Here is a 24437-nt window from a genome sequence, read left to right on the forward strand (position 1 = left end):
GGCTGCTTCCCAAAAGCCTTGTCTGGTTTTTCCCAGCTGTTTCAGGCTCCTTGGAATAAGCTTGCACCACAGACTTTGCCTGTTGCACCTGACAAACATGACCCATCTACTTGGGAAAAGCAAAAATATTCAGTGGTGGGTAATTCACATTTGATTGAGCAAACTGTTGGAGAGCTTCACTAGTCCTTACCTGGTTTGTATGTGTCTTACCTGAGTTTTCCTTGCTGCAGTAAAACCCATTGCTTGCATGCTCCCACTGAGAAAGACTCTTTATTCTCCCTCTCCATTGCCTTTGCAGCACTTCTTACACAAGGGAAAAGAAGTCATCCCCTTCAAGTGTGGTCTTTGTCCAGCTTTACTCTCCTGTTGCTTTCCTGTGCACAGGTGTGTTAGAGCCTCCTGGAGCATTGGCTTGGCCCACTAAAATCAACTGTGCAAAACCTCAAGAAGCTTTAGGTCACTTTAGTGAGCTGAGTAAGCATCAGCTGAGCAGGATGGTCCTTTTTAGGGGAAGCGTTTAATTATCTCAACTTTAATTGTCTTTGTAACTCATACTGTCTCTTTCATTATTCAGTCTTTTGCAAGTTTTTATTGATTGCTTAGTATTTTGTTTGGAGGATAACTCAATTCTGCAGTTTCTACAGTAAGCAAAATCTCTCTCAAAACTTGTTCCATGGGCTTTTTTTTATGGTTCTCAATGCTCGTGCATCATCTTAAAAGGACAATTGAGTTTGTCTTCTCAAGATAAATTTTTGGAAATACAAGTGCAGAGAAATAGAAGGCTTCAAGGGTCCCTCTATTCATTCTCACAGCTTGAGGACAGTAGAAGTAACTTTGTAGAGCCCTTCCTGTTTTGCGTATTTTTGTGTAGAGCCCTTCCTGTATTTTATGTTCAGAGCAGGTATGCATGAGGATACCTGATGTTATCGTGATGTGGACAGAGAGGAAGGAGCAAGTCGTTAATTTAGACCTTAATCATGCAGATATTGGACTAACATTAGAACTCAGTCTTGTGCAATCAGCTCATAATTATTTGCCCTATGAGTGACGGAGGGCCTGTAGCCCCCGGTGATCTCAGTCACAGTTATGAGTGCTCAGTGCTGCAGAAAATCAGGTCAAGTGTCTCACGGAGTGTCCACAGAGGAAGGAGCAGCTATGTCTGAAGTGTCTGTAAGAATAACAAAGGGAAAGCAAGCTTGTTTTCATATTCTCAGTCCATCAAAATTACAGTTATTTTTAAAAAAATTATAATTACAAATTGAAACTTAAGATTTCTGTCCTTGAGCAAACCAGATCTACAGGCAATTGTTGCCATGAAGCATTGATTACTATTTGATATTTTTATATTTTATATTGTATTTTTATTATTAGCTGTCCTAGGCATTAGAAGAAAGCAGTATATGATAATGTATTTAGAAGCTATTGGACTAAACACTGGAGCTCAAACAATTGTCTGGTATTTGACATTTAAATTAATTATGCTATTATAGCCATGGTTAAAGGATTGTATCAGCTTTCCTGTGTGATCTTGGTGTCGGTGCCTTGGCACAGACCTGCACAGTACAGGAATTAGCTGCTACCTTCTGGAAACGGTAGCAGAAGAAACAGAAGAACTGATCAGTTTTGGCAGTTCACACATTTATAGAGACAGCAAACTAAGTATAGAAATGTGGTAGTATGACTTGGATGTTTTTGTCACGTAGGGATTTTGTTCCCAGCTCTGGAAGAAGTGATTTGTGTAGCCTTTCAGTGTGAGGTCTTGCATTTGGAATGTCGAAGAGCACAGAATAATATCGCACGCTATGATGTGACACTTCATGTGATTTTTCTGGCTGACTGGGCAGGACCTGTCTAGGCTAAAAGCATTTGGTAAGAGGAAGCAGCAACAGCTGTTTTGCCTGTGGAGTCAGTTCTGCATGTTGGTGAAACTGAGGAGACAACTGCAGTTGAAGGCAATTGAAATGGACACCTAGGGGTTGTCACGAGATAGTTCTAGATCCCACAGGTATGGGTAAAATGTCTGGTGATACCTGTAAAGAATGGAGGAGAATAAACTTCAGTCAGTGATAATAAACATCTGCTGAATACTCTGGTTTTGTGTACAAGTCTTGCTGTGTGGTTCATGGCCATGCATTTTACTGAACTTCATGTGATTCCTGTGTGTCCAGTGCTCCGGTGTGCCCAGGTCCCTCTGAATGGCAGCACAAACATCTGGTGTGTCAAACAGCTCTCCTGGGGTTTTGGCTTTTGACATTGCCATGCCTTTGCAGGCTGGGACTGCAGGTTGTACTGGAATGGCTAACAAGAACAGCAGAGGCACACTGGAGAGGCTTGTGGGGTACTACTAGTAATATATCCAGGATGATTTTGATGGGTGTAGGAAGTGAAGCTTTGCCATGCTGTGCTAGCCTGTTTGATGCTGATATTTCCTCCTCCTGTCATGGTTTGACTGGATTAGGAATGCTGCAGACCACACAGAGAGCTTGCTATGTGCCATAGGTAGTGAGGAACTCACCAGTGCTCAGTGATAATCTTTCTATCGCTTGGACTTTCAATTTTGGCTTAAATACTTACTGGAATGTGATAGAGTGAAATACATATTGTGCACAGAACTTCAATGAAATTATTTTAACGTTGGGCTGAATGAGCATTATGCCTTGTTTGGCCTTAAATGATGCTATGTGCTTTCAAAACCAGAGCTGGGAGTAATGATCTAATTTGGCTTTCAGTCAAGTGGCTGTAGGGTCAGTATGAATTAATATGTTTCAAGTTCCAAACCTGTGGACAAATGAGAAGTATTTAATCCAGAGCAAACAAAAATTCCTGAGTGATGCAGAGCACATCAGGGCATTTGGTAAATTTCTTACAAGGTTAGTTCCTGATGATTACTTTTGTATTTCTACAGGATTTAGAATTCACATTTGCAGTTTCTAAGTACTGTTTTCACTTTGCAGATGGGTAGCTGGGTAGGAAGCGTTTCTGTGGTATGCCTGAGACGTTGGATAAAGCAGTGAAGGCTAGAATTGATGTGCCTGCATCTGATCCTCTCTTCTCTCTCACCTGGTTGATGGAAGCTCTGCCTGGGTGTACAGTGCAGGATTGTTGTTTGTGCTGATGCCTTTTCCTAGTAGTCAGATGCAGGTTTTGGGCAAGAATATTGAGGGGACAGATCTTGTCTCTAAACTCTGAAAAACTAGAGTTTTCCATGTCTTGTTTTCTGGCGCTGTGCAGGAGCATGACACACCATCATGTACTCTAGCAGGGAGCACTGAGGGAGAGAGCAGAGTCATTGGAAATGGGAAATGAAGGAAGGGGTTAAAGGCATTACCAGTTAATTGTAGAAGACATTCCTTCATTTCTGTGAATTTGTTCATTTATTTAAATATATTTTGCACTTGGAAGGGATAAAGTGATTTGGTCAACAAGGAAAGGATTTTGTGTTAGAAATCAGCCTAATGCTGTTATCTTTTGTTTTGGGTATCTTCTGGGCAATGGAATTAATAATGTAGTAACTGCTAGATTAAATAATTTATTTTCTTTGTTATTTAAGTTTCAGTTCAACTTTATAAGATGTAAGTACCTAGTCCATAATAGAGTTCATTTAACTTTGATTTGGTTTTGTTGCTTGGAAGGACTCTGTCAGGATGTTGTCAGTCTTTTAATTTGTTTAGTTTTTGGCTAAAATGGGTGGATTTCTTCAACACCAGTGAGGCAAACAGTGTAAGGACTGCAAAAAATGTGGGCAGCTTTGTGTGTTAGTAAAAACTACAGGAAATATTGATGGAATGCATGTATTGGATTCATTGTTGTAAAATCCTAGAGTATTTTTAAAACAGAGGTCATTACGACATTGTTATTGAAGAAACACTATAAAACCAAACAATCTACTAGAAAAAACATTTTTTACAAAGGCAATTTTATATAATGGTCATTATGTCTGCCGTGATTATTGTGCATGCTTGGAAAACAGGCAAGAAAGGGAAACATTTACTTGTTTCCCATTGTATGTTTGAACTAAATGGTGTCTTCTATTGCCTGTTTTTTATTCCTCTATAGGTAATTTTAACTGGACTGGCATAAAATTATGTCCTCTTAAAATATAGAGATGCAAGTTCAAAAAGCTGCAAAGGTACAAAGGTCATCATAATTGGGATTGAATGAAGCATCAGACTTTTTTTTCTAAACTAAAATAGAAGCAGTTGACTGCATGTTAAAGGACTGGCTTGTGTTTATTATAGTTTAAATAACCCCAAATACTGAAGTATGAAATATTCCTCCCCCTGTTCTGTTCTCCAGGTCAGGTGACAAAATGATTATGTGTCTCAAGCTTTCAGGATTTTTTTTGTCATTGACTTTGTTCTCAGGTGGAAGGAAAGAGGGAGAGTTTGATTTTCCTGGTTATAAGAACATCATCTTTCAGAAACAGGTATTTCTTTCATTAAAACCAGACAAACACAAAGGTTCATATTTGTGTAGTCCATAAGGATCAGTGAATTTTCCATGGCTGTCAAACAATTCTTGTGTTTTGTCGCACACTGGCTTTGTTAACACAAGAGTATAGGGGGGTAACTGTCATCTTCTGATGGTCCAGGCTGAATTTACCACAGAGAGTGGTTTCTTCTAGCCCTGTTGTGCAGTTTTCTGTTTAGCATAAGGACAAGAAGAAAACAGCACAGGCCCTTGCAATGCCCTGGTGTCAGGTTCTCTGCCTTTAGCACTTTAAGTCCAGCTGCCTTGGTCCTCTCTTCTGCTTCTAGCTCTTCATACCCTTCACTCCATACTTCTAAGTCAGGACTTATTTGCTTTTCAAATAAGCTATCTCTGAGCAAATGTCCTTTTCCTTGTGTGTGAGAGCACTTCCCTAGAGCAGCTGAATGCTGCTGATTACTACATCTGAGCGTGCACAGCCAACAGTTGGGAAGGGTGATGAGGTTAAAAAGGAAAATCAAAAAAAGAAATCCCACACAGCAGTTATGCAGGATGCCTTAAATGTCTGTGGAAGATACCTCACACAGAGCACACATTAATTTCCTTGAACTTCTTTAGAAAGCTTTTCTGGAAAGTAAATTTGTCATGAATGCTGCTAGAATTAGGTAATCTGAAGATCTAATATGCATAGGTTTCCTTTGAGGTTCAGCTAGCTAAGTGTGTGTGTGTGTGTATGTGTGTGTGTGTGTATATGCATGCTTGTGTGAGTACCAAAAAATACTTCTTTCCTCAGTCTTGTTCCAGTTGTAGTGAACTTCTCCATTTTGGAGATCTGAACATTGCCTTTAGTTTTTCATATAGGAAGTGAACTCAGAACTGAATTCAATCTAATGCTGTGTTTGTTTATGATAAGTTCTTATCAGTGTCAGAAATGATTGCTTTGTGTTGTGGACTGGACATGTCATTGCCCTGTTTGGAGCAATCACATCCTTTGAAACACAGTAATGAGCAGTGTCTCTAATGAAGAAATGCTTATGGAAATAGCACAAATAGCATATATGACTTTTTTTCAAGGAGAACTCAGATTAACTTCTGTCTGTAGTGAAACTGGAGAGCTTTACACCAGCCTGGTGTTTTGACCCCTTTAAGCCATTAATACTAAAGTGGTGGGTTTAGCACCAAACAAACTTTTTGTTTGTTAACATGTGTTTTGCAACAAAATGGCTTGCTAATTACATGGTATAAAAAGAACGTAAATTTCATGATAAGGAACTGTAAGCAAAACTGTTGGTAGCACAAAGTAGTAACTACTGGAAGAACTAGTTGTATGCAACTGTGAGTCTAATTGGAGCTGTAATATGAAGAGGCAAAAAGGTCTGTTCGTTCTGTACAGTTTGGTAAATAAACACTGATATGTGTGTAGTAGGATGGAAATTACACTTTTTATGCTGTACTGTTTTGTTTAAAGAGTGCACTTTCATTTAGATCCTACATTTGGTGCAAGTTACATTGCTTCTTCCTGGCTGGATTTTCTTCCTGCCTTGTGCAAAGCTACGAGAGCGCAGAAAAAAAATGCCCATTGAGAGGGAACTAAGTATTTAAATAAAAGAGTTTGAACATATCCCATGTTTTAAAAACATACAGTTGAGTCCTTGATATGCCTTGCCATTGCTGAACTGTAGTGTTCAATGCAGCTGTTCATATTACCCCAGGACCTGTAAAAGGGGAGACTGGAACAAATCTACTTAGTTTCTCCAGAACTTGCATTTTCTGGAAGACTAGTATGGCAGTTCTGTGTTTTATTACAGTGAAGATTATTGAATCTCTCACATTGTGCCATTGTTTAATGGTAAAGTCACATCTGCTGCCATTAGTCAACTCCTTGGTTAGTTTTTTGGGTAGAGAAATGTTACTGGTGGGTGTAGTGACACTACGGATGCAGTCTACTTTTTTATTCAAACTTACAACTTCAATTTCATTATGTTAAAATACCTTCTGCTGCAGTTAGACCCTTGCACAGCTTCTGACTATTCTGTGAAATTCAGTCACACAAAGCTGTGAGCCAGAGGGTCTGATTGAATAGGTATAATGCCATTTAAACATATGTGATAAACAAATATGGGAGGTAATGCAGGACATTTATTTTTAAATTTTTATTTAATTGCACAAAGTTAACTAAAAAGAAATGAAAAACTCAATGCAAGAATATAAGCTGTTTTGGGATCATCCATTCTAAATTTCTTGTGGTTTAATGACACTACTTCAAAACTGACCTTTTTTGTTGACAGCATGTATTGCTATTTTGGAGTAACATCTAAATTTTTTTTTCTCTCTCTTACAGACTGGACTTTGACATTCTTTTCATGAAAGAGGTTTCCAAGTAGTTGTCTCATAATAACTTTGAGAAGAAGTTCTATGTAGCTTTTACTTCCAAAACTGCTGCAAAAATGATTACTTCAGATTTGCCAGTACTACAGTGAGTATACGCTTCTCTCTACATTTGAAATCTTAAAATTTCAAATTTTAAAAAGGTTGAAGTAAACAGAGAGGTGATCATGAGGATAAAAGCACAAGCTTGAAAGAAGTGCGTGTTAGCGTGACTGTTCCAGGCCTTCTGTGTTTACATGTGCTGAAAAACTGTAAAAAAGTGCAAAACAATCTAAAAAATATTTCTATGTATGGAGATGTAACTTTGCTGTGCAAAGCAAAAGAAGGTCTTTGCTACTTTTATGCTTCTGAATGTTGTAAGATATCAGCAGTATGTATTGGTTTTGGTTATAATGGACCATATTGTATATTCCAGTTGTGTACTTTCTCACACCATATTGTATATTCCAATTGTGTGCTTTCTTACTGTGGACTGAACTTATTGAGCAAAAAGCTTTTGCCTTCTGCAGTTGAAGATGGCAAGTGGCATGAACATGTTTTGGTCCTGCGGGGAAATAGGAGTGCCTAATGCACATGGGAGCATGGCTGTGCTTGGGTAAAGTGAGCTACTGGGAAGAACAGGGCAGAAGTCTGTAATAGGAGGAGCTGGGGAGTAAATCGAGTAGAGTTAAGAAGGACTTTCAGAGACCGGAACCTGCTCTTCACAGGGCAGGGAGAGAACACTGAGTGAAGAAGCTCATGGGTGAGGTAATGACAGGGAAATCAAAAACGGACCAAATGGACTTGGCTTGTAGGAAATTAATTTATTGCTAATTAAAAAGGATTTGGGTGACTGTGAGAAATAAATAAAAAACCTGCCAGGTGTTCCTTTTACCCCTGCCCTTACCTCAGATCACCTTCAACCTTTCATCCCATTCCATCCCCTCATGCTCCCAAAGTAGGTGCCCAGCCCAGTCCAGCAGGGGCCCTTCATCCCCCTCAGAGGGCCCTTCATCCCCCTCAGAGGGCCTTCATCCCCCTCAGAGGGCCCTTCATCCCACTCACAGGGCCCTTCATCCCCCTCACGGAGCCCTTCATCCCCCTCACAGGGCCCTTCATCCCCCTCACAGGGCCCTTCATCCCCCTCACGGAGCCCTTCATCCCCCTCACAGGCCCTTCATCCCCCTCACAGGCCCTTCATCCCCCTCACAGGCCCTTCATCCCCCTCACAGGCCCTTCATCCCCCTCAGAGGGCCCTTCATCCCGCTCACAGGGCCCTTCATCCCCCTCACGGAGCCCTTCATCCCCCTCACAGGGCCCTTCATCCCCCTCACAGGGCCGTTCATCCCCCTCACGGAGCCCTTCATCCCCCTCACAGGCCCTTCATCCCCCTCAGAGGGCCCTTCATCCCGCTCACAGGGCCCTTCATCCCGCTCACAGGGCCCTTCATCCCCCTCACAGGGCCCTTCAACCCCCTCACGGAGCCCTTCATCCCCCTCACAGGCCCTTCATCCCCCTCAGAGGGCCCTTCATCCCCCTCAGAGGGCCCTTCATCCCCCTCAGAGGGCCCTTCATCCCCCTCACAGGGCCCTTCATCCCCCTCACGGAGCCCTTCATCCCCCTCACAGGGCCCTTCATCCCCCTCACAGGGCCCTTCATCCCCCTCACGGAGCCCTTCATCCCCCTCACAGGGCCCTTCATCCCCCTCACAGGGCCCTTCATCCCGCTCACAGGGCCCTTCATCCCCCTCACAGGGCCCTTCATCCCCCTCACGGAGCCCTTCATCCCCCTCACAGGGCCCTTCATCCCCCTCACAGGGCCCTTCATCCCCCTCACAGGGCCCTTCATCCCCCTCATGGAGCCCTTCATCCCCCTCACAGGGCCCTTCATCCCCCTCACGGAGCCCTTCATCCCACTCAGAGCTCCCTCCGTGACCACCCTGCTGCCAGTGCCAAGCACCTGTGCCAGGTACATTTGGTAACTATCTAATATTTTCTAGGGTTTTTTTTTTCACCTCAGGGTGTGAAGGAACCTCAGTTTATCATGGTTGAGTGGTGTTCCAAGCTAAGATTTGAGTCTTGTTCTTTAAGAAGTTGAATGGTTTTGGACAATTGAAGAATAATTTGTCTGCCCTTAATAACAGCGTACTTTGCATTGCATTTTTCTCTTGTATTTTTAAAACATTTTTTTTAAAAAGTTTAGTTGTGGATGAGTACGGGCTAAAGCTGGGGATGACCTTGATGGGCAGCACTGAGTGCAAGATTCAGCCTGAGAGGGTTCTTGTTATCTTAGGGATTAGTTGTGGAAGAACGTTTTGTTGGTTTGTATTTCCTGGATTTGCCACATTCAAGAAGTGAGGGAATGTTTGTGAAATATACCAAGAAGAAAAAGCTAGGAAAATCTGTGATGGTTGTGGTGGGAAAGGGATATTTGCATTCCCACTTCAAGAACCCAGATGGATTTAAAAAGTGAATGGAATATCACAGAATTTAAGGTTAAAAAGTGTATATTGATGAGTTTGGTAACTCTACACAACAGTTGGGAAACCTGTGGGACATTAAATATACCAGCATGTTCTGTAGTCAGAGCCACTGATATTAAGCAAATCAAAGAGAGAAAGAAAACATTAATGTGTTTTTTCCTGGTAAAGTTGGGAATCATTTAATGCTATCCTGCAAATTTTTGGTGAGATGTCATCCTCAACAGTACATGTAGTTTTGATTGCTTATAAACAAGAGGAGGTCTTTCATTTCACAAAGAACTCAGCATGATGTGCGCATAGAGGTTTTGGGACTCTCCTGAGGGCTCAGAACATTGGCTAGTGTGGATGAAGTATCAAAGAAAGTGATACTTTCTAATTCAGTAGGTTCCAGTCAGGCTTTCATCAGGAAGAGTGCTGGCTAAGGGTGAGGAAACCTGAAACAATTTTTGGGCTAGGGGGTATTAGCTTCACACATTTACAGATTTGGGAAGACACAGTCCGGTTCCACACAGAAAGCCCAGGTTTTCTTTCTAGCTCTTAAATTAATTATTTGAAGGATTATTATAATCTCCTATTCCTGTGCATAATTTCTACATTTTTGTAATGTTTTGTCGTCTTTTTGGCTACCCTCTTTAAACAAACAATCCTAAAGCCCATTTGATGTGTTAATATACGTTGCTTAGGACCATATCATCTATTCCCTCCCAAATTCCTTGTTGAGGGAACATGAAAGGAGAATCTTTACCCTTTCTAGATTCATAGAAGTGGCTTCAGAACACAGTGAAGACAAGATTTCACTTATTGGTGTTTCAGATGTTTGGAGAAAACATCTGGTGTATTCGATCTGTTTGATGGACAGTTATGAATCTTCTCTCAATGACATGACTCATGTTTGCTCCTTAGATTGTTGAAGATCAACCATGAGAACTGATTCATCTATGATTTATGAGCCTGTGCATTTAGCCATTTTTCTTCATGAATGCTTTTTTTCACAAGGCTGAATCTGGTGATAGCAATTACTGAATTTATCTCTGCCAGAATGTCGAGCCCCTCAGCAACAGCGATAAAAGCTTGTAGAAGTGTTTTGGTTTCTTTTATTTTTTTGCAAAATCTGATACGTAAACACGGGTTTTTCCTATGGTATGTTTTTAAAGGGGCATGTTATATAAATGGTATAGGTAGTGCTTTGTGGAATAGTAGAAGAAAGGTAAATTCATTTTAGTTTGTTTTACAGAGGTGTGAAATTTACTGTGATAATGGAAACAAGTTTTTCAGAAGCATGACATGGTAAAGAGCTGTCCAGTAATCTGTTAATTACTCATTAACATGGATAGTTTAAAGGATTAGTAATTATAACTCCAGAATAGTATCTGGATTTTTCAGAAGCGATCCTGGAATTGCTGCCACTTGTCTAGGATGTTTTAGTTAGCACAGAAATCAGAAAGCAAAGTAGGGTGTACCTGAGCCCTGAAAAGGAGTTACCACTTGTCTCCCTTGCTCTGCTCACCCCAGTCTTGTTGGTCCTCCCCACCTGTCAAATTCTCTCAAGCCCCTGTCATTTCAAAGCAGTCTTAAGAGAGGAAAGGTTTAGCTCTAGGCACTTCCACCTCTCCTTAAATGAGACAGGTTTCCTTAGGCCCAGATTATCTTCCCTCACAACAGCTTTCAAATTGTAGTATGAAATTATGACTAAGCCAGAGTTTCCCCCTCAGGTGCCTAGTCACACACATGTGGAATGAGGATGGGATAATTCTGGTCTATTAAGATGTGGATAACTGCCACCAGATAAATTATGTCTTAGGAGTTCTGTGAGATGTGTAGGGAATGAGGGAGATGGATTCTGGCCAGCTGCTTGTCTCCCTGAATGTTAGAATGTTACAAACTGAGGGATCTGCAGGCAGGAGATGCTGTACTGCTGCTCTGAGTTCAGAAATGAGAGGAAAAGGGGCATGTGTGTGTACCCAGAGCAACTGCAGGGCTGTGACAGAAGCAAGAGGCATCACCTCCCAAACTGAAAGGGCTCACAGCCATGCTGGAAGGAGTTGGATGATTCAAAACAAAATTCCTTGCTGCTTGAAATGATGTTTATTTTCATAGGAAACCAGCTAAAGACTGGAGGTTGTCCTTGATCCAGTCTCCCTAGTCCAAATAATGAGGATTGAAGGGAACCTAGTTTTTGCTGTTTTTCCCTTGCTCCTTACATACATTCTTGGCTGGAAAGAAGTTTTCTTTCTTCCTCACATGTTGTTAGGGTATGTTTTATTTTGTTTAATTTGAAACATTTATGTTCAAGTTGCTTGTCTTGATCACCTTATCATCAGTGGAGAGAAAACAAAATGTATAAAACTTAAACTGTCTGATCAGTTTTAGACACTGACCTTAGTGTGAGGTTATCTTCTATGTTAAGATTTTCTGTAATTATGTGTTTCTCTAATTTAGATTAGATGAATCTCACCCTTAGTACTAATTTATTAAGCTTTTCCCGAAAAGTGAAATGGCCAAAGAGGCTTCCAGCAAATCAGAGAAGTTTTGCCAGAAGAATATTAAGAGAATCAGGTTTAAGGCAAATAATAGGTGGTTAATAAGTTAACTGTTCCTTCCATATGCAGTGTTTGGAAAGATTTGAAATTTCCAGAACTAAATAGACAAATTTATCAGGAGGTTTTGCTAGACTGGACTGAGGCTGTATAGGAAAGTCAAATTCTCTGTGGAGTAAATGCATGTGAAGTAGTAGTAGAGTTTATTTATATAGCTTTGGTGTTTCAATGGAAGGATTTGAGCTGTTTGCCCAGGAGGATTTCTAAATCTGTTTTTAATAGAGAGAAATTTTTATCCTGATGATCCTAGGGGTGCAAATTTATAAGCTAGCAAAGCACAGTGTTTCCCCAGGAATGGTGGTATTGTTTAGATAGATACACCGTGCCTGAAACTTTTCCAATAAGGATCTGAGCAGACCAGAGAAGAAAAGCTTTGGTGGGTGTTTTTTTTTTGGTTTTTTTTTGTGTTTTTTTTTGTTTGTTTTGGTTTTTTTGTTTTGTTTTGTTTTTTTTTGGTTTTTTTTGTGAGAGTAATAGAGAATGGTTTTAATTTCTCTCCAGGAACAGAAGGGAGCAAATATTTTTATGGGGTTCCTTACTTCTGTATTGAAAATCTATTAAAATTGCCATTGTGAGCCAATGAGAATTTTTGTCAAATTGACTTGCAGTGTGATGAGGTATTGAAGTCTGGATACATCCATCTGCATAAGCATGTTTTCAGCTGTATTTACTGCATTGCTTTTCTCTGCTGTGGCCCTAATCCACCAAACAATTTTGAACTCTGTTTGGGGTATCTTTTATTTGATTTTATGCTTTTTACATTTTTGGGTGTTTTTCCAAATACATAGCTTGATGCTAAGTTTTTCAAATTTCATATTTTATGAAGTGAAAAAGCTACTTTTTAATTGTATCACAACGAAGTAGCATTTTCAATATTTTGTAGAGGTACTGCATTAGAATCATGTAATTTGTGAACTAAAATGCACTTGAATAGTGGTTTTTCATCTAGGGTGCCTGATTTTCAGGGGTGTATAGAGTATTTAGAGATAATCCACTGAAGTTACTTTCAGTAAAAGAGACTTATATGTGTTCTTCTGCATTCTGGCTTTTGTAGAAGATTCTGTGGACCCCTTGGTGTTTTTCTGCTTGCAGATAGGAAAATGTTAGAAAACAGTATCTTAATATTAGAAATTCATTGTAGTTCTGCAGAATTATTCAAGTGAGAGCAGACATAGACAATACAGTAATGTCAGTAAAGAGGAGTATGAGAACACTCCCAGTTCTGATACAATGATATTTTTCTGCATTATTAACTGGCTTTCTTAGTGATAAAAAAAATTTGTGAAGTATTCCTGATCTGTAGAGCAAAATACAAAATAACCCCCACACAGGTGGAAGATCTGTGTAGATCTTGGCTTGCTGGAGAGTCTCAGTTGTTCTAGAGCTGATCACTAATACTACCATTGATGTTTGATGCTCTGTAAAATATGGAATATTTTGGTTTGGTTTTCACCTTCCCTTTGCACAAGTCGTACAGCAACTGAACTCCTTTCACTTCAAGGAAATTATTTTGGATTTAAACAAGTCTATGATTATAACTTCACTTGACCCATCCTTGAGTAATCTAGGACATGATTAATTGTAAATGAAAATTTATAGCGATCTGGTGCACTGGTGGTCTTGCACAGTAAAAATAAAGCCAATCAGTAACAGATATGGTTTTGTATGTGAGCTGCTCTTGGGCAAGATCTAATGCCTCAAAAGATCAATTGCAATCTGAGTTTCTTCAAGCAGCCACGTGTATTTGGAAGGCAGAGAAGTACCTGTGCCTCTGGCTGGGAGGGGTGATGAAAAGTGGGGGATTTTCTTTTTTTCCTTATCACGTCTTAAATCTGAAATGGCAACAAATGAGAAATTGTTGTTTGGGCTTCTCTGCTAACAGGAGTTGAGCAATATCAAAGCTTTTCCTTTGTACAAGTGAAAATATTTTTCTAACTGCAAAACTTACAAATGTATTCAGATCAAAGGGTTTGGGCTTCACAGTCAGCATGAATCCTCTTTATTAAGAGCTGCCCAAGTCCCTTGTCTTGGGGTGTGACTGAGAGCATGGTGGAAGCTGTGTGGAACCTTGTGTAATTGTGCTAATGATGAGACAGCTGGATTGGACTGCACATTGCTCTTGGGGCCTTGGGACCAGCTCAGAAGCAGCAACAAAGAGTAAAAGAAAGTTCTTGGTAGTGAATACATTGTGGGATTGATGAATTGAGCATGTGCTGGTTAATATAGCCAGTTTTGAAGTGTAATGTGTTTGCAAATGAAAATTAATTTAAAGAATTCCAGTCAATAAAATGACAGTGCAGCCAATGAAAAGGGAAGGCTTTTGCCAGGGCCAGCGATGCTCGGTTCCTTGGTTTGCAGAATAAATGGGGAAAGCCTTTTAATGCTGACTTTTTTTGTTGTTTATTTGTTTTCTGGCTCAGGACTGAGTATTTAATTGGTCAGTTATAGACTGTTAGTTGATTTCAAATCATTTGAATTTATTTAATGTCTTTCCCCCCCTAGGGATTCTACAAATGAAACTACTGCACATTCAGATGCTGGCAGTGAGCTTGAAGAAGCAGAAGTCAAAGGAAAAAGAAAAAGGGGCCGTCCCGGCAGGCCTCCAGTATGTGTAATTTATTTTGGTTTTGTTTTGCATCTATTTATAATTGACGGCAGACTCTTTTTCATCTGAACATCTTGTGGTCACATAAATAGGCATTTAATGAGTCCTGTGTCAGACTTTATGAAGACTTCTCGTATGAAATATTTATCAAATTGATGTGCAGACAATGTTTGGAGTGTTTAAAAAAGAACATAAAAATGTTCTCATAATAGCTATTAATTTTTCTTTTGTTAGCTGCTTTCATGAACAATACGGTTTTGTTATTATTGTCATTACAACATTCTTCCAGCTATGAGAATAACCTCAGTAAGTACAACCACTTTCTTCTTGAAAGTTGTAATGGGCCTTTAAGTGACAAATGAGATTTGAGCCATCCTTTTATAACTGATAATCTCTTAATGTGAGTAGAAGAATTGCAGCAGGATATTTACTAGTTTCCTGAGAAAATCTCTTAACACATTTAAAAGTCATGTTATTGACATACACTGCATTCTGCTAATAGACTGGGAGTTTGAGTGTATCCTCTGGCCTAGTGCAGGAGGTGATATGGCTGTCTTTGTCTCTGCTGGTCTATCAGTAGGTACATACAGAAAACAGTTCTCTTACGTGGGGTATTACGGAGGCTTTCTCTTTTATTTTCATTTCTTTTATAAAATAGCAAATTCATTGGAAAATAAAGGGAAAGTTCTGTGTGTCATGTTGTCCTTCATCTTGGTTCTTGAAGATGATTGGTTTAGTTCCTGTGGCTATATCACCTGGAGTACACAGTGTGGAGTAAGATTTGGTGGGAACTTCTGTGTTTGTTATTAATGAGTTTGATTGATCCCTTAGTGTTGCTCAGTGAATAAACTCACAGTATGAGCATATTCCTCTTTAACTGTTGGTTTTCAATTTGCATCACAGTCTCTGGACATACTGAGGGTGCCAACATTTTAGGTCCTAGTCTTTTCTGGGCATGTTGTCTTCCTTTCTGAAAGCTTTCAAACACTTTTGTATGATGCATATATTCTTCATCAGATAAATGGATCTGTTCATGAACATGAAGCCTCTTCAGAGCAAGCCTTAAAGAAGTGTTTAAAGAGAACAGCTTATCTGTTTATGTAGCTTGTAAGCAAAGAATAAAATGAAAAATTATCTTACGACAATTTCATTAGCAAATCTGTGGGGTTTTGTAGCTCTAATAAAAAAAAGCAGGCTCATGCAACCTGATTGCTAACCCAAAATGTTGTCACAATATAGGAATTTAAGTTATAGCAACACTTAGGTCTATTTTGTACCCAGAACACGCTCACTGGAAGGGAAAGGTGAATGTTACAAAAAGCATTTCTCATTCCTCTGCTTCAGTTTATTAGTAGCTCCTATGGGAACATTTGCTGAAGCACTGTGCTGGTCCTGCTATCAGGTTTCTAGGGAGGAATTGCTCATTTTGCTTAGAACAGCTCCAGGCTCATTAGGTGTGTGTGATTGTCAAGTGACCGAACAAGTCAGAGGAAGCAGCCATTGCTTCATTCACAAAGTGATGGGCTGTGAGCTGACTGCTGCTGCGAAGGAGCAAGACCTTGGGGTAATCGGGGAATTTTGTGGAAGCTCATCTTCCTGCTTAAGAGGAGTCAAAAACCTTCAAATCCAGTCTTAAAATTTAGAGGAAGAAAATAGAGAATGAAACAAATACAACATCCTTTATAAAACTGTAGTTTGCCAAAATTTGGAAGAATTTGCTCAGTTCTACTTTCTGTTTCCCATTTGACCTCCATCCCAAAATCTCAGGAAAGCATATCTTAGGACTGGAAGAGTTTCAGAGACGAAAAACAACATGGTTGTTTATGGAATGGAACTCAGCAAATCTCACTGCAACCTCCTCGTCAGAGTGGGGTCATCTTTGGGATCGGACCACATTGCTCATGGCTTTTCCAGTTTGATTTTGAAAACTAGACCAAGGCTGGACTGGAGACTGCACAGCCTCTCTTAGGTTCTTCCCTTGGTTCTTCTACCAGGAAAAAAAAAAAAAAAAGCCCCAAAAGCAAAAAGCCACTCAACATATAGTGTCTAGAGGAGAAATGCAAAAACCTTGGAAAGGCTAATCTAGGCAATTGAATTTACAGCATTATTTGATGTTAAAAGTCAGGGACTTGGTAATTGTATTGCTTTAGCAAACTGTGTGGCTAATCCAGCCACTTCCCTCAGGTGAATTACCTGGTTCTTACACGAGGTGCAGCTCTGATGTTTCCCCCCCAACTCTTCATTACTGTGGCTTTTGTTTCCTTCACAGGTACCACCTACCTTTACTGTCAAATGTGAAACAGATTAAAAGGTTTAGTTAATTTCAGAAATGTTTTTCTCTGCTGAGTTTTATCTTAGATGATTTTAATTTCTATTACAGACCTGAAGAATGGTAGCCCAAAGGCTCTTCTGATTTCTGTGGCTGGGATTTTTTTCTAACTAAAATAGTATGGTCTGATAAGATTTAATCTCTTCCTGCAAATGTTGATTTTCTGATGTGTTTATGCCATCACAGCTACCATGGCACATCTGCCATAAACATACTGACCTCTTTTGGAAAGGGACTTTCCTTTGTGCTTCATGATCCTATTACAGAGCTGCTTAGAATATATTCCATTAAATATATGTATGTATTTTAAACAGGTTTCTGCTGAGTGTCACGGAATGGACTTGATCTTTTATCAGAAAGATACACTACTGCAAGAGGATTTCCAGATTGTTTCCCAAAGAAAGATATTCTCTGCAGATTTGAGATCTTTGTAAGAAGATGGAGCTCATTTGAAAAACTCCCTTTTGTAGCAAATACCTCTTCAGTTCATAGACAACTGTAATGCTTTGGGGGTACCTTCACTTTCTAAAAAACTTGGAACTAGTTGGTCTTTAAGATTTCCTTTCAATCAAAGTCCTCCCATTCTAAAACACTACTTTCAAGTAGCCCCTTTACTTCCATACACTGTTCAAATGAGTACTTGACTGAGTGGGCTACACAATCAATTTGCAAGTAGATGAAGTGCATTGGTCTTGCAGAATAGGTCTCAGAATCTAACCTGACTGTACTGAATTCCACAGCTCTTGCTGTGAGTTTAGCAGGGGCTGTGCCATGCCCTGCTCTAGTGACTGGGGCTGCTGTTGGCCATGTCCCCTTCCCAACACCGAGTCTCATAGAGCAGATGGAGTGATTGGCCAAAAGCTGGGTCTGTCCAGCCAGTGGGGTATTGTGGTGGACATGTTTGTAATACTATGTGTGAGGATATCATCTGGGTATGTATTTAATGCAGTCTGGGGGCTCTGTTTAATGAGTGACTTCTAACAGTCCTCTCTTTGAAGTCCTTAATATTGGCCAAAATGCCCTCTCTGTCTGCTGCATTATCGAAATAAATGGGTATGGATGTGCTCTCCTGTTCTTTATAAGGGATTTGAAAGCCCAAGGGCTTATGGTGCAGTGTAGTGTTTACATCAGTGAGCTCAGGCTCAGATCAGTTACTTACCCATCCTTTTTTGTCTCCTCTTCTGGATCAACACTCTGTTCAGCATTGTTGGCATGCTTTATTTTAAACTACCTGGCCTCACCTTCCCAGGAGCTCGGAGTAGCTTGGCTTAAGCCTCAGCTGCTGGAGGTTGAGGCAGTGGGGGAGATCCCTGACTGTGTTTCATATTTGAAGTAGGAGTAGACAGATTTGATCTTTAATTCAGAGGACAGGGAGAAACATCAGTTTGTCTGTTCCAGAGGTGGCAATTTGGAGATCTCTGCTGGTTTCTCTCTCATCCCATACTTAGAGCCACAGCCTATCTTTCTCCTCTTAAAGCAAGATGAAGCAAGGCACTTCTGATGCTTTTGTCCCCAGCAAAGCCTGTACAATTTTGCTTTCAGGTCCTTTTGTAGTTTTTGGTATGGAGGATACAGACCACAATGCCTTATCTTTGCATTCATATGGGGAATTTTAACTTTGCAGCAGATTCCTGGCCTTATTTAATCTTGCAGTATAGATGTTAGATACAGCAGGGGATTGAGTTTTGCTTCTAGTTCCAAGTCATACGTGTCCTGATTAATAACAGGGAGGAATCCTCTTAGAAGAATTTCTTTTCATAGCAGTGGAGGTTTGTGGTTGGTGTGATTTACATCAGTGTCCTGTTTCAGCTTGCCTGCCTCATGATTTAGGTCTGTCCCTTACAATTGAAGGGAGTCTGTAGTTCAGTAGAAATGCAATGCATCTATAGCATCTTTGTGAAGACTTTTCTATCCTATTACCTGTAGTATTAGCAGTTTTCCTTTTAAGCTTTTGATGGGATGGTTCTTGTACTTTTGGCAATCTAATCTGTTCTTCATTTTTCTGTGGAAATAGTCTTTTTTGGTAGTAAATGCCTCAGCTAGAAGAATTTAAGTTATTCAAGCATTTATAGCATACTCTCTTGATTCTTTAAGATGACTTCTAGAGCTCTTGCTAAATTTTTAAATAAGGGTGGAAAATAGCACCACGACTCCCACCACTGCCTCTTCTTTTTTTGTCCTAAACTGCAAATGCTGCAGCTCAAGCAGCTCTGGATGCACTGGGTGTTAGGGGACCTGCACCTGTCTTTATTTGTAGGATGAGACTTTTCACAAGCAGCACCTTGTTTGTTCCTATGACCAAAGCAGTCTGCAGGACTATTGGAAACCAAGAACCTTCTCCCTGGATAATCATGATGATGGTATGAAATGTGTTGTAATCTTTTTTTTAATCAGGATCATTTCAGGAAGACCTCAAGCTTTACCGTTGTTCCACTTAACAGGAGCATATAGCACAGGGCCTCTTGAGGGGCTGGTGCCTTGGGAGGGGCAAGTCCTTCAGTCTACTCAAGTGGAGGTTGAAAAGCTTCTTCCACCTTCCCTGGGAAATGGGGTATATGTTCCTCTAAGTGACTCATGATGTGAAGGCACATACAGGTAATTGTTTTCAGGTGGTGTGTTAGGGGGAGTTACTGACTCTAGGACTTCCAGAGGACTTGCCTTTTTTTATGAAATGCATCACATCAGCTTGGGGAAAGTTAATGGAAAATGACCATGCACTTTTATTTTTTTGGCAGAGTGTGAACTAATTTTCACTGTATTACTTGATTTTACAAATGTGGGTCATTTTATTTTCTTCACAATAATTTTAAAGATGTGAAAGGAAAAGTATTGTGTAGCTAATCTGTTACAAAATCCTGAACTGTCAACATTTTAGTTTAATTGCCGTCAAGATGAGTATTTTGTTTCTTGTTTGTATTCATTTAAGCCTTAAAGCAACAGGTAATCAGTTGGCCATTTTTGCTTGTTGCTTCTGTGGCGTATTCTGGAACTTCTGAATTTCCTAATGCTGGTGTATATAAACCCTCACTTTTGTTGCCAGTAATTTGAAAAATCATCAGTAATTTCAGTTGTCATTTGTCACCTCAGTCCATTTTGACACCACACCAGCCCAGCTGTCCTGGGTTTTGGAGTGAAATCACAAATGCAACTGCTGCAGCCTTTCAGCTCCATGCAGCACCTTTCTTGGGGTGTGATTAAAAAGCCTCAAGCATTCATACCTTGTCATGCTGCTTTATCCTTCCCTTTGGCAGTCCTAATTCACCTACTTCAGGGCTGAAAGCTGTAAAATGATGTGTAATAATCACAATTTTTGCTCCTGTTCTGACTCAAAAGTCCTGTTTTTCCTGTGTCTTGATGAGCACTTGGTGGATCCACAGGAGCAGACCTGCTACAAATTCACTCTGGTCTTATGAAACATCTCATTTTACAGCTATCAGTGATAGTCTGTCGGGTTTAATGGGGCCACACTCATCCTTGAGCAGGGCTGTTTCTATGTGGAAGCTCTTCATGGTGTTAGAGAATTTTTTTTTTTTTCAGAAGGATTACCCTTTCCTGAGAGTGCATGTGCCTCTTTTCTGGGGTGCATGGTTACCTGTGCCTGGCATCCTCAAAGCCAAATACAATTTTTAGATTTTTAGCTTTTGCAGCTCAACTTCCAAGAGCACCCTTCCTGTGGAGATATGCCACAGATGCTCTGTATCATAAATGAGTCTTCTCTACATTTCTACAGATGTACCAGGCCTGCCTTTTCCTTCACTTGCTCCATCCTGGGATGGAATCATAGAATACCAGGCTGGCAAGGACCTCACAGGTCATTTCATTCAACCTTGTCTGGCAAAAGCACAATCTAGAAAAGATGCCCTAGCAACCTGTCCAGCTGAATCTGAAATGCCCAATGTTGAGGAGCCCCCAAATTCCCTGGGGAGGTTATTCCAGTGGCTGATAGGTCTCTTTGGAGTGGGATTTCCTACTGAACTTAGTACTCAGAGGCAGGAACCTGTATGAAGCTCAAGCCTGTCAACATGGCCTGCAAAGTTTCTTGCTGTAAATTCAGAGCCATTATGTGCAAATAATGTTTGACAACTGCATTGTAATATTGTGTGTTAATGACTAAGGGAATGCCATGTGGTTTGTGCTTCCAAAACTTTAGAGTACCAGACAGTTGCTGGTGGACCTATATATGACTTGTTCATATTCACACTCTGGAGTGAGGTTGAACTTGGGCTTCCTCCCAGCTGCCTGCTGGGTGGAAGTGCTGAGGGGTAGATGCCCTTTTGCCTAGTGCCTTTCCACCTGAAGACAATATTAACCCTTGCCTAGCTCAGGTAGTTCACTTTTTGGATTTTCTTCAGTCCCGAATGGAGCGTCTTATCTACTTGTTTTGTCTCTAGAGGCAAGATTTAATACAGATCTTGCATCTGGATTTTGCTACCCCAAATTGGATACACAGTGGCTTTTATTAGATGCAAGATTTTTCTCCGCTGTGAGAGATTGTTCTCACTTTTAAAAGAAAATCTACACCAGAGAGAAATTTTATTCAAGTAGTCTCAGAAATATATCTGGTGTTAATTCAGGGCCAGGATATTGAGGTATTTACTTGGACTTGAAGAATCTGGCTTTATCCAGTAATTTGTCAGAAGTACATCTGACAGTTATTTCTGTGCCTCTTCTGAGGCTCGGTGGTGATCTCACCCTTCCAGTTCAGACTAGAAGCCTGGGTTAAAGCACCTCACTTTTCCCAGCATACCTGACAAAGGGAATTTAAACTGGGCATTGATATGCCTAGTGATTACACATTTTGAGCCTGTGTCTGTAGTACTCATGCTCAGGTACTTGAACAGGTGGCTTTTCTCATTGCTTTCATTAACAAGGTAGCTTTGGATATGTGCATTTCACATCCATCTCTTATTTCTTTTCCCTTCATCCTTGCAGTGTTTAATGCCTCTCTTTCAATTACACATTGAGGAAAAACTGACTGTAGAGGGGACTTGCATTACTTTCTGTGGAGGGCATAAGTTTGCATTCAAGTTTTCATTTAGCAGTCCTTGTAGCTAGGTGAAGTGCTTACTGTCTCCCAGATGGAATAAGTGCATGGATTATATATCTCAAAAGAGTCCATTTACTTCTAATTCTTTCTCATTTTAATAAATAATGATCACGTGTCTCTTTTGAGCTCAGTAGAACTTGAACATGTCATATGTTGATAATATTCTTGCTGTTACAGGCAGCTTTGCACATACTTAAAAATTCATTGAGGGAGATACTCTTTTGATCCTAAGTGCAAATGTTATCCAGAAAACTTCACAGAGATTGTACCATTATTTTAAGCTTTCCAGCTTGCATTTCTGTGCAAATCCTTAATTGAATATTTGCAAGAGGCGGTTGCACTCTACCTTGCCCTTTGCTTCAGCCCTCTGGCCCCACCTCTTTTAAGGCACTGATCCCTTTTAAAGCATGGGGAAAGCTGGACTTGAAGGGCTGTCTTCTACCAGATCTCTGCCAGAAATTAGATCTCTTTTCTCTGCAGTAATTCTCAGTGTGTTTGCACTGTAATACGCGACTGAAAATGTTGACTTTGTGTTCTTTACTAAAAGCATTAATAGAAAGTCAGCTGCCCATATACTTGAGTAAACGGTGCCATGAGGATATTGCCCAAAATTTAATTTTTGAGTTGCTTGTGTGTTGTTTTCTTTAACATAATTCCTCACAATAGCTTCATTGTTCTGTGTAAAACAGCAGATCTTATTTTTCTTTGCCTCACAGTAGGGAGAATGAACGGAGTATGGAAGTAAGAAATCTGATGTTATTTTCACCAGGTTTTTTTTTGTTTGTTTCTGTTTCGCAAGCGACTTAAATTCAGAGCAAATGTTCAGTAGGTGAGTCTTGACAGGTGATCTCTATACCACCTGATTAAAACCTGGAGGAACGTAGAGAAAATTTACATTAAATAATTTAAACTCAAAGGGAAAATGTTTTAACTTATAAAATCTTGAAGCAAGAGGCTGTTATGGTTATCTACTAAATCTGGCTGTACAAATTCAGTAATTTGAGTTGAAGAGCTGACTATGTACACAGTTTCTTATAAAAGTTGTATGAAAATGAATATACAGAAAATGATTGTTAATGTGACAAATGTATTTTTAATAACTTAGTGTCTTAGAAAGATCATTAGATAAGATCACCAGTTATTCCCAATGCCTGTGTTGTGTAAGACTCACATGGGGACTGACACGAACTGGTACCTCCAGCACTGGGAGTTCACCACAGTCTTGGGGTGACCACTACTTACCTTGGCATGGCAGTGGCTTTTAAATAGTCCCTTAACAACTACTGATAGATAGAATTCTATGTACCTGACTGGATAAAGTCCTGAGCAACCTGGTTGATTTCCTAGCTGGCCCTGCTTTGACCTCTGGAGATGCTTTCCAGGCTGGCTCCTCCCTTGATCTTTGTGTATATAAATGTATGCGAGGGTGTAACCAAGTAGTGTTTGTGGATAGTTTATAAAGAAGTGCTGGGTGATTTCAGATATAGCTATAATAAACCTTTCCTCTGCTGGTTTTCTTTTCCCAGTCTGCCACTAAGAAACCCCGGAAGTCTCCAGCGGACAAGGGGCGTTCCGACGCTGGAGCTCGAGGAGCGAGTCGTGGGAGAGCCAATGGCCACCCCCAGCAGAATGGAGAAGGGGAGCCTGTCACTTTGTTTGAGGTGGTTAAGCTGGGAAAGAGTGCTATGCAGGTAAAATATCTACTTGTGTTCCTCCTCACAATTCAGTGTATGCTGACTGGAGTCCAGTCTAAGCTGTGCTTTTGTAATCAATAGTATTTTCTCATGGCTGCTGTGGTCCAACAGACTGTATGATAAAGTACAGGACTGAGTGGGTTGTGATAGAGTGCTTTCATGTATCCTACTGAAGAGCGAGAGATCTGGCAGAAGGTCATGTGTTTCAAATTCTCCATCATTTTGTTCATTGCTCCCAAGTTAAAAATGTATGTTGATATTAAGGAGTTCATTAAAGTGTATCCTATAGCAATCTTTATATGGGCAAAAAGTGCATGAAAATAATGATGAATCCAAGCCTTTTTTTGTTCACTTGTGTTTTCAAGAATACCTGCTCTACAAGCAGTTTGGAGCCCTTTGCACTGGAACTTGCATTCCCACTGTCCCCATCAGGACAGCAGGTGAAGGCTGAACTATTTTCCTAGACTTCCAGTGAGTCTTGAGGGAGAACACTGACAGGTCCTGAAGGCATATTGTTCATTGTAAAATAAATAAGATCATCCTAGTTGCCTCCAGAAATGTTTCTTTCCTTATGTTTTGATCAGGTCAGAGGTCTTTACAGGATGTGTGGGGCCAGGTGAGTCGCACCTCAGGACCCTGCACAGAGGATTGGTTTTGACAGTGTTGTGTGGTTTTAGGAAGCTGCTCTGCTGCAGCTCTTGGTTTTGATACTCAAAGGAGAAACAATGGGCCCAAAACACTCTTCAGCCCATACAGTCCAAAACCAGCAGTCATTCCTGCTCTGAAGGACTGTTTAAGCATTTACTTTGCATTTCAACAACACAGGACTTAACCCAGTATCTGTTTGTTTTGATGCTGACAAACATGAGAAAAGTACAAATTAAGAAA

The 24437-nt window shown here is 40.3% G+C and overlaps 1 protein-coding gene across 2 annotated transcripts in view; it reads left to right on the top strand.

Moving 5' to 3' along the window:
- The first annotated feature begins 6866 nt into the window (after positions 1-6866).
- STAG1 (STAG1 cohesin complex component) overlaps positions 6867-24437 on the top strand; it is a 128075-nt gene continuing 110504 nt past the window's right edge. Inside the window, exons 1-3 of one of the 2 annotated variants that reach the window (XM_062498991.1) lie at positions 6867-6904; positions 14377-14479; positions 23382-23546. In XM_062498991.1, coding sequence (XP_062354975.1) covers positions 6876-6904; positions 14377-14479; positions 23382-23546 — 297 coding nt within the window. In that variant the 5' untranslated portion in view covers positions 6867-6875. The remainder of the gene's footprint in view (positions 6905-14376; positions 14480-23381; positions 23547-24437) is intronic. The other variant, XM_062498990.1, reaches the window with a different exon arrangement.

The sequence above is a fragment of the Cinclus cinclus genome, chromosome 10 (assembly GCF_963662255.1).
Source record: "Cinclus cinclus chromosome 10, bCinCin1.1, whole genome shotgun sequence".
Lineage (NCBI taxonomy): Eukaryota > Metazoa > Chordata > Aves > Passeriformes > Cinclidae > Cinclus > Cinclus cinclus.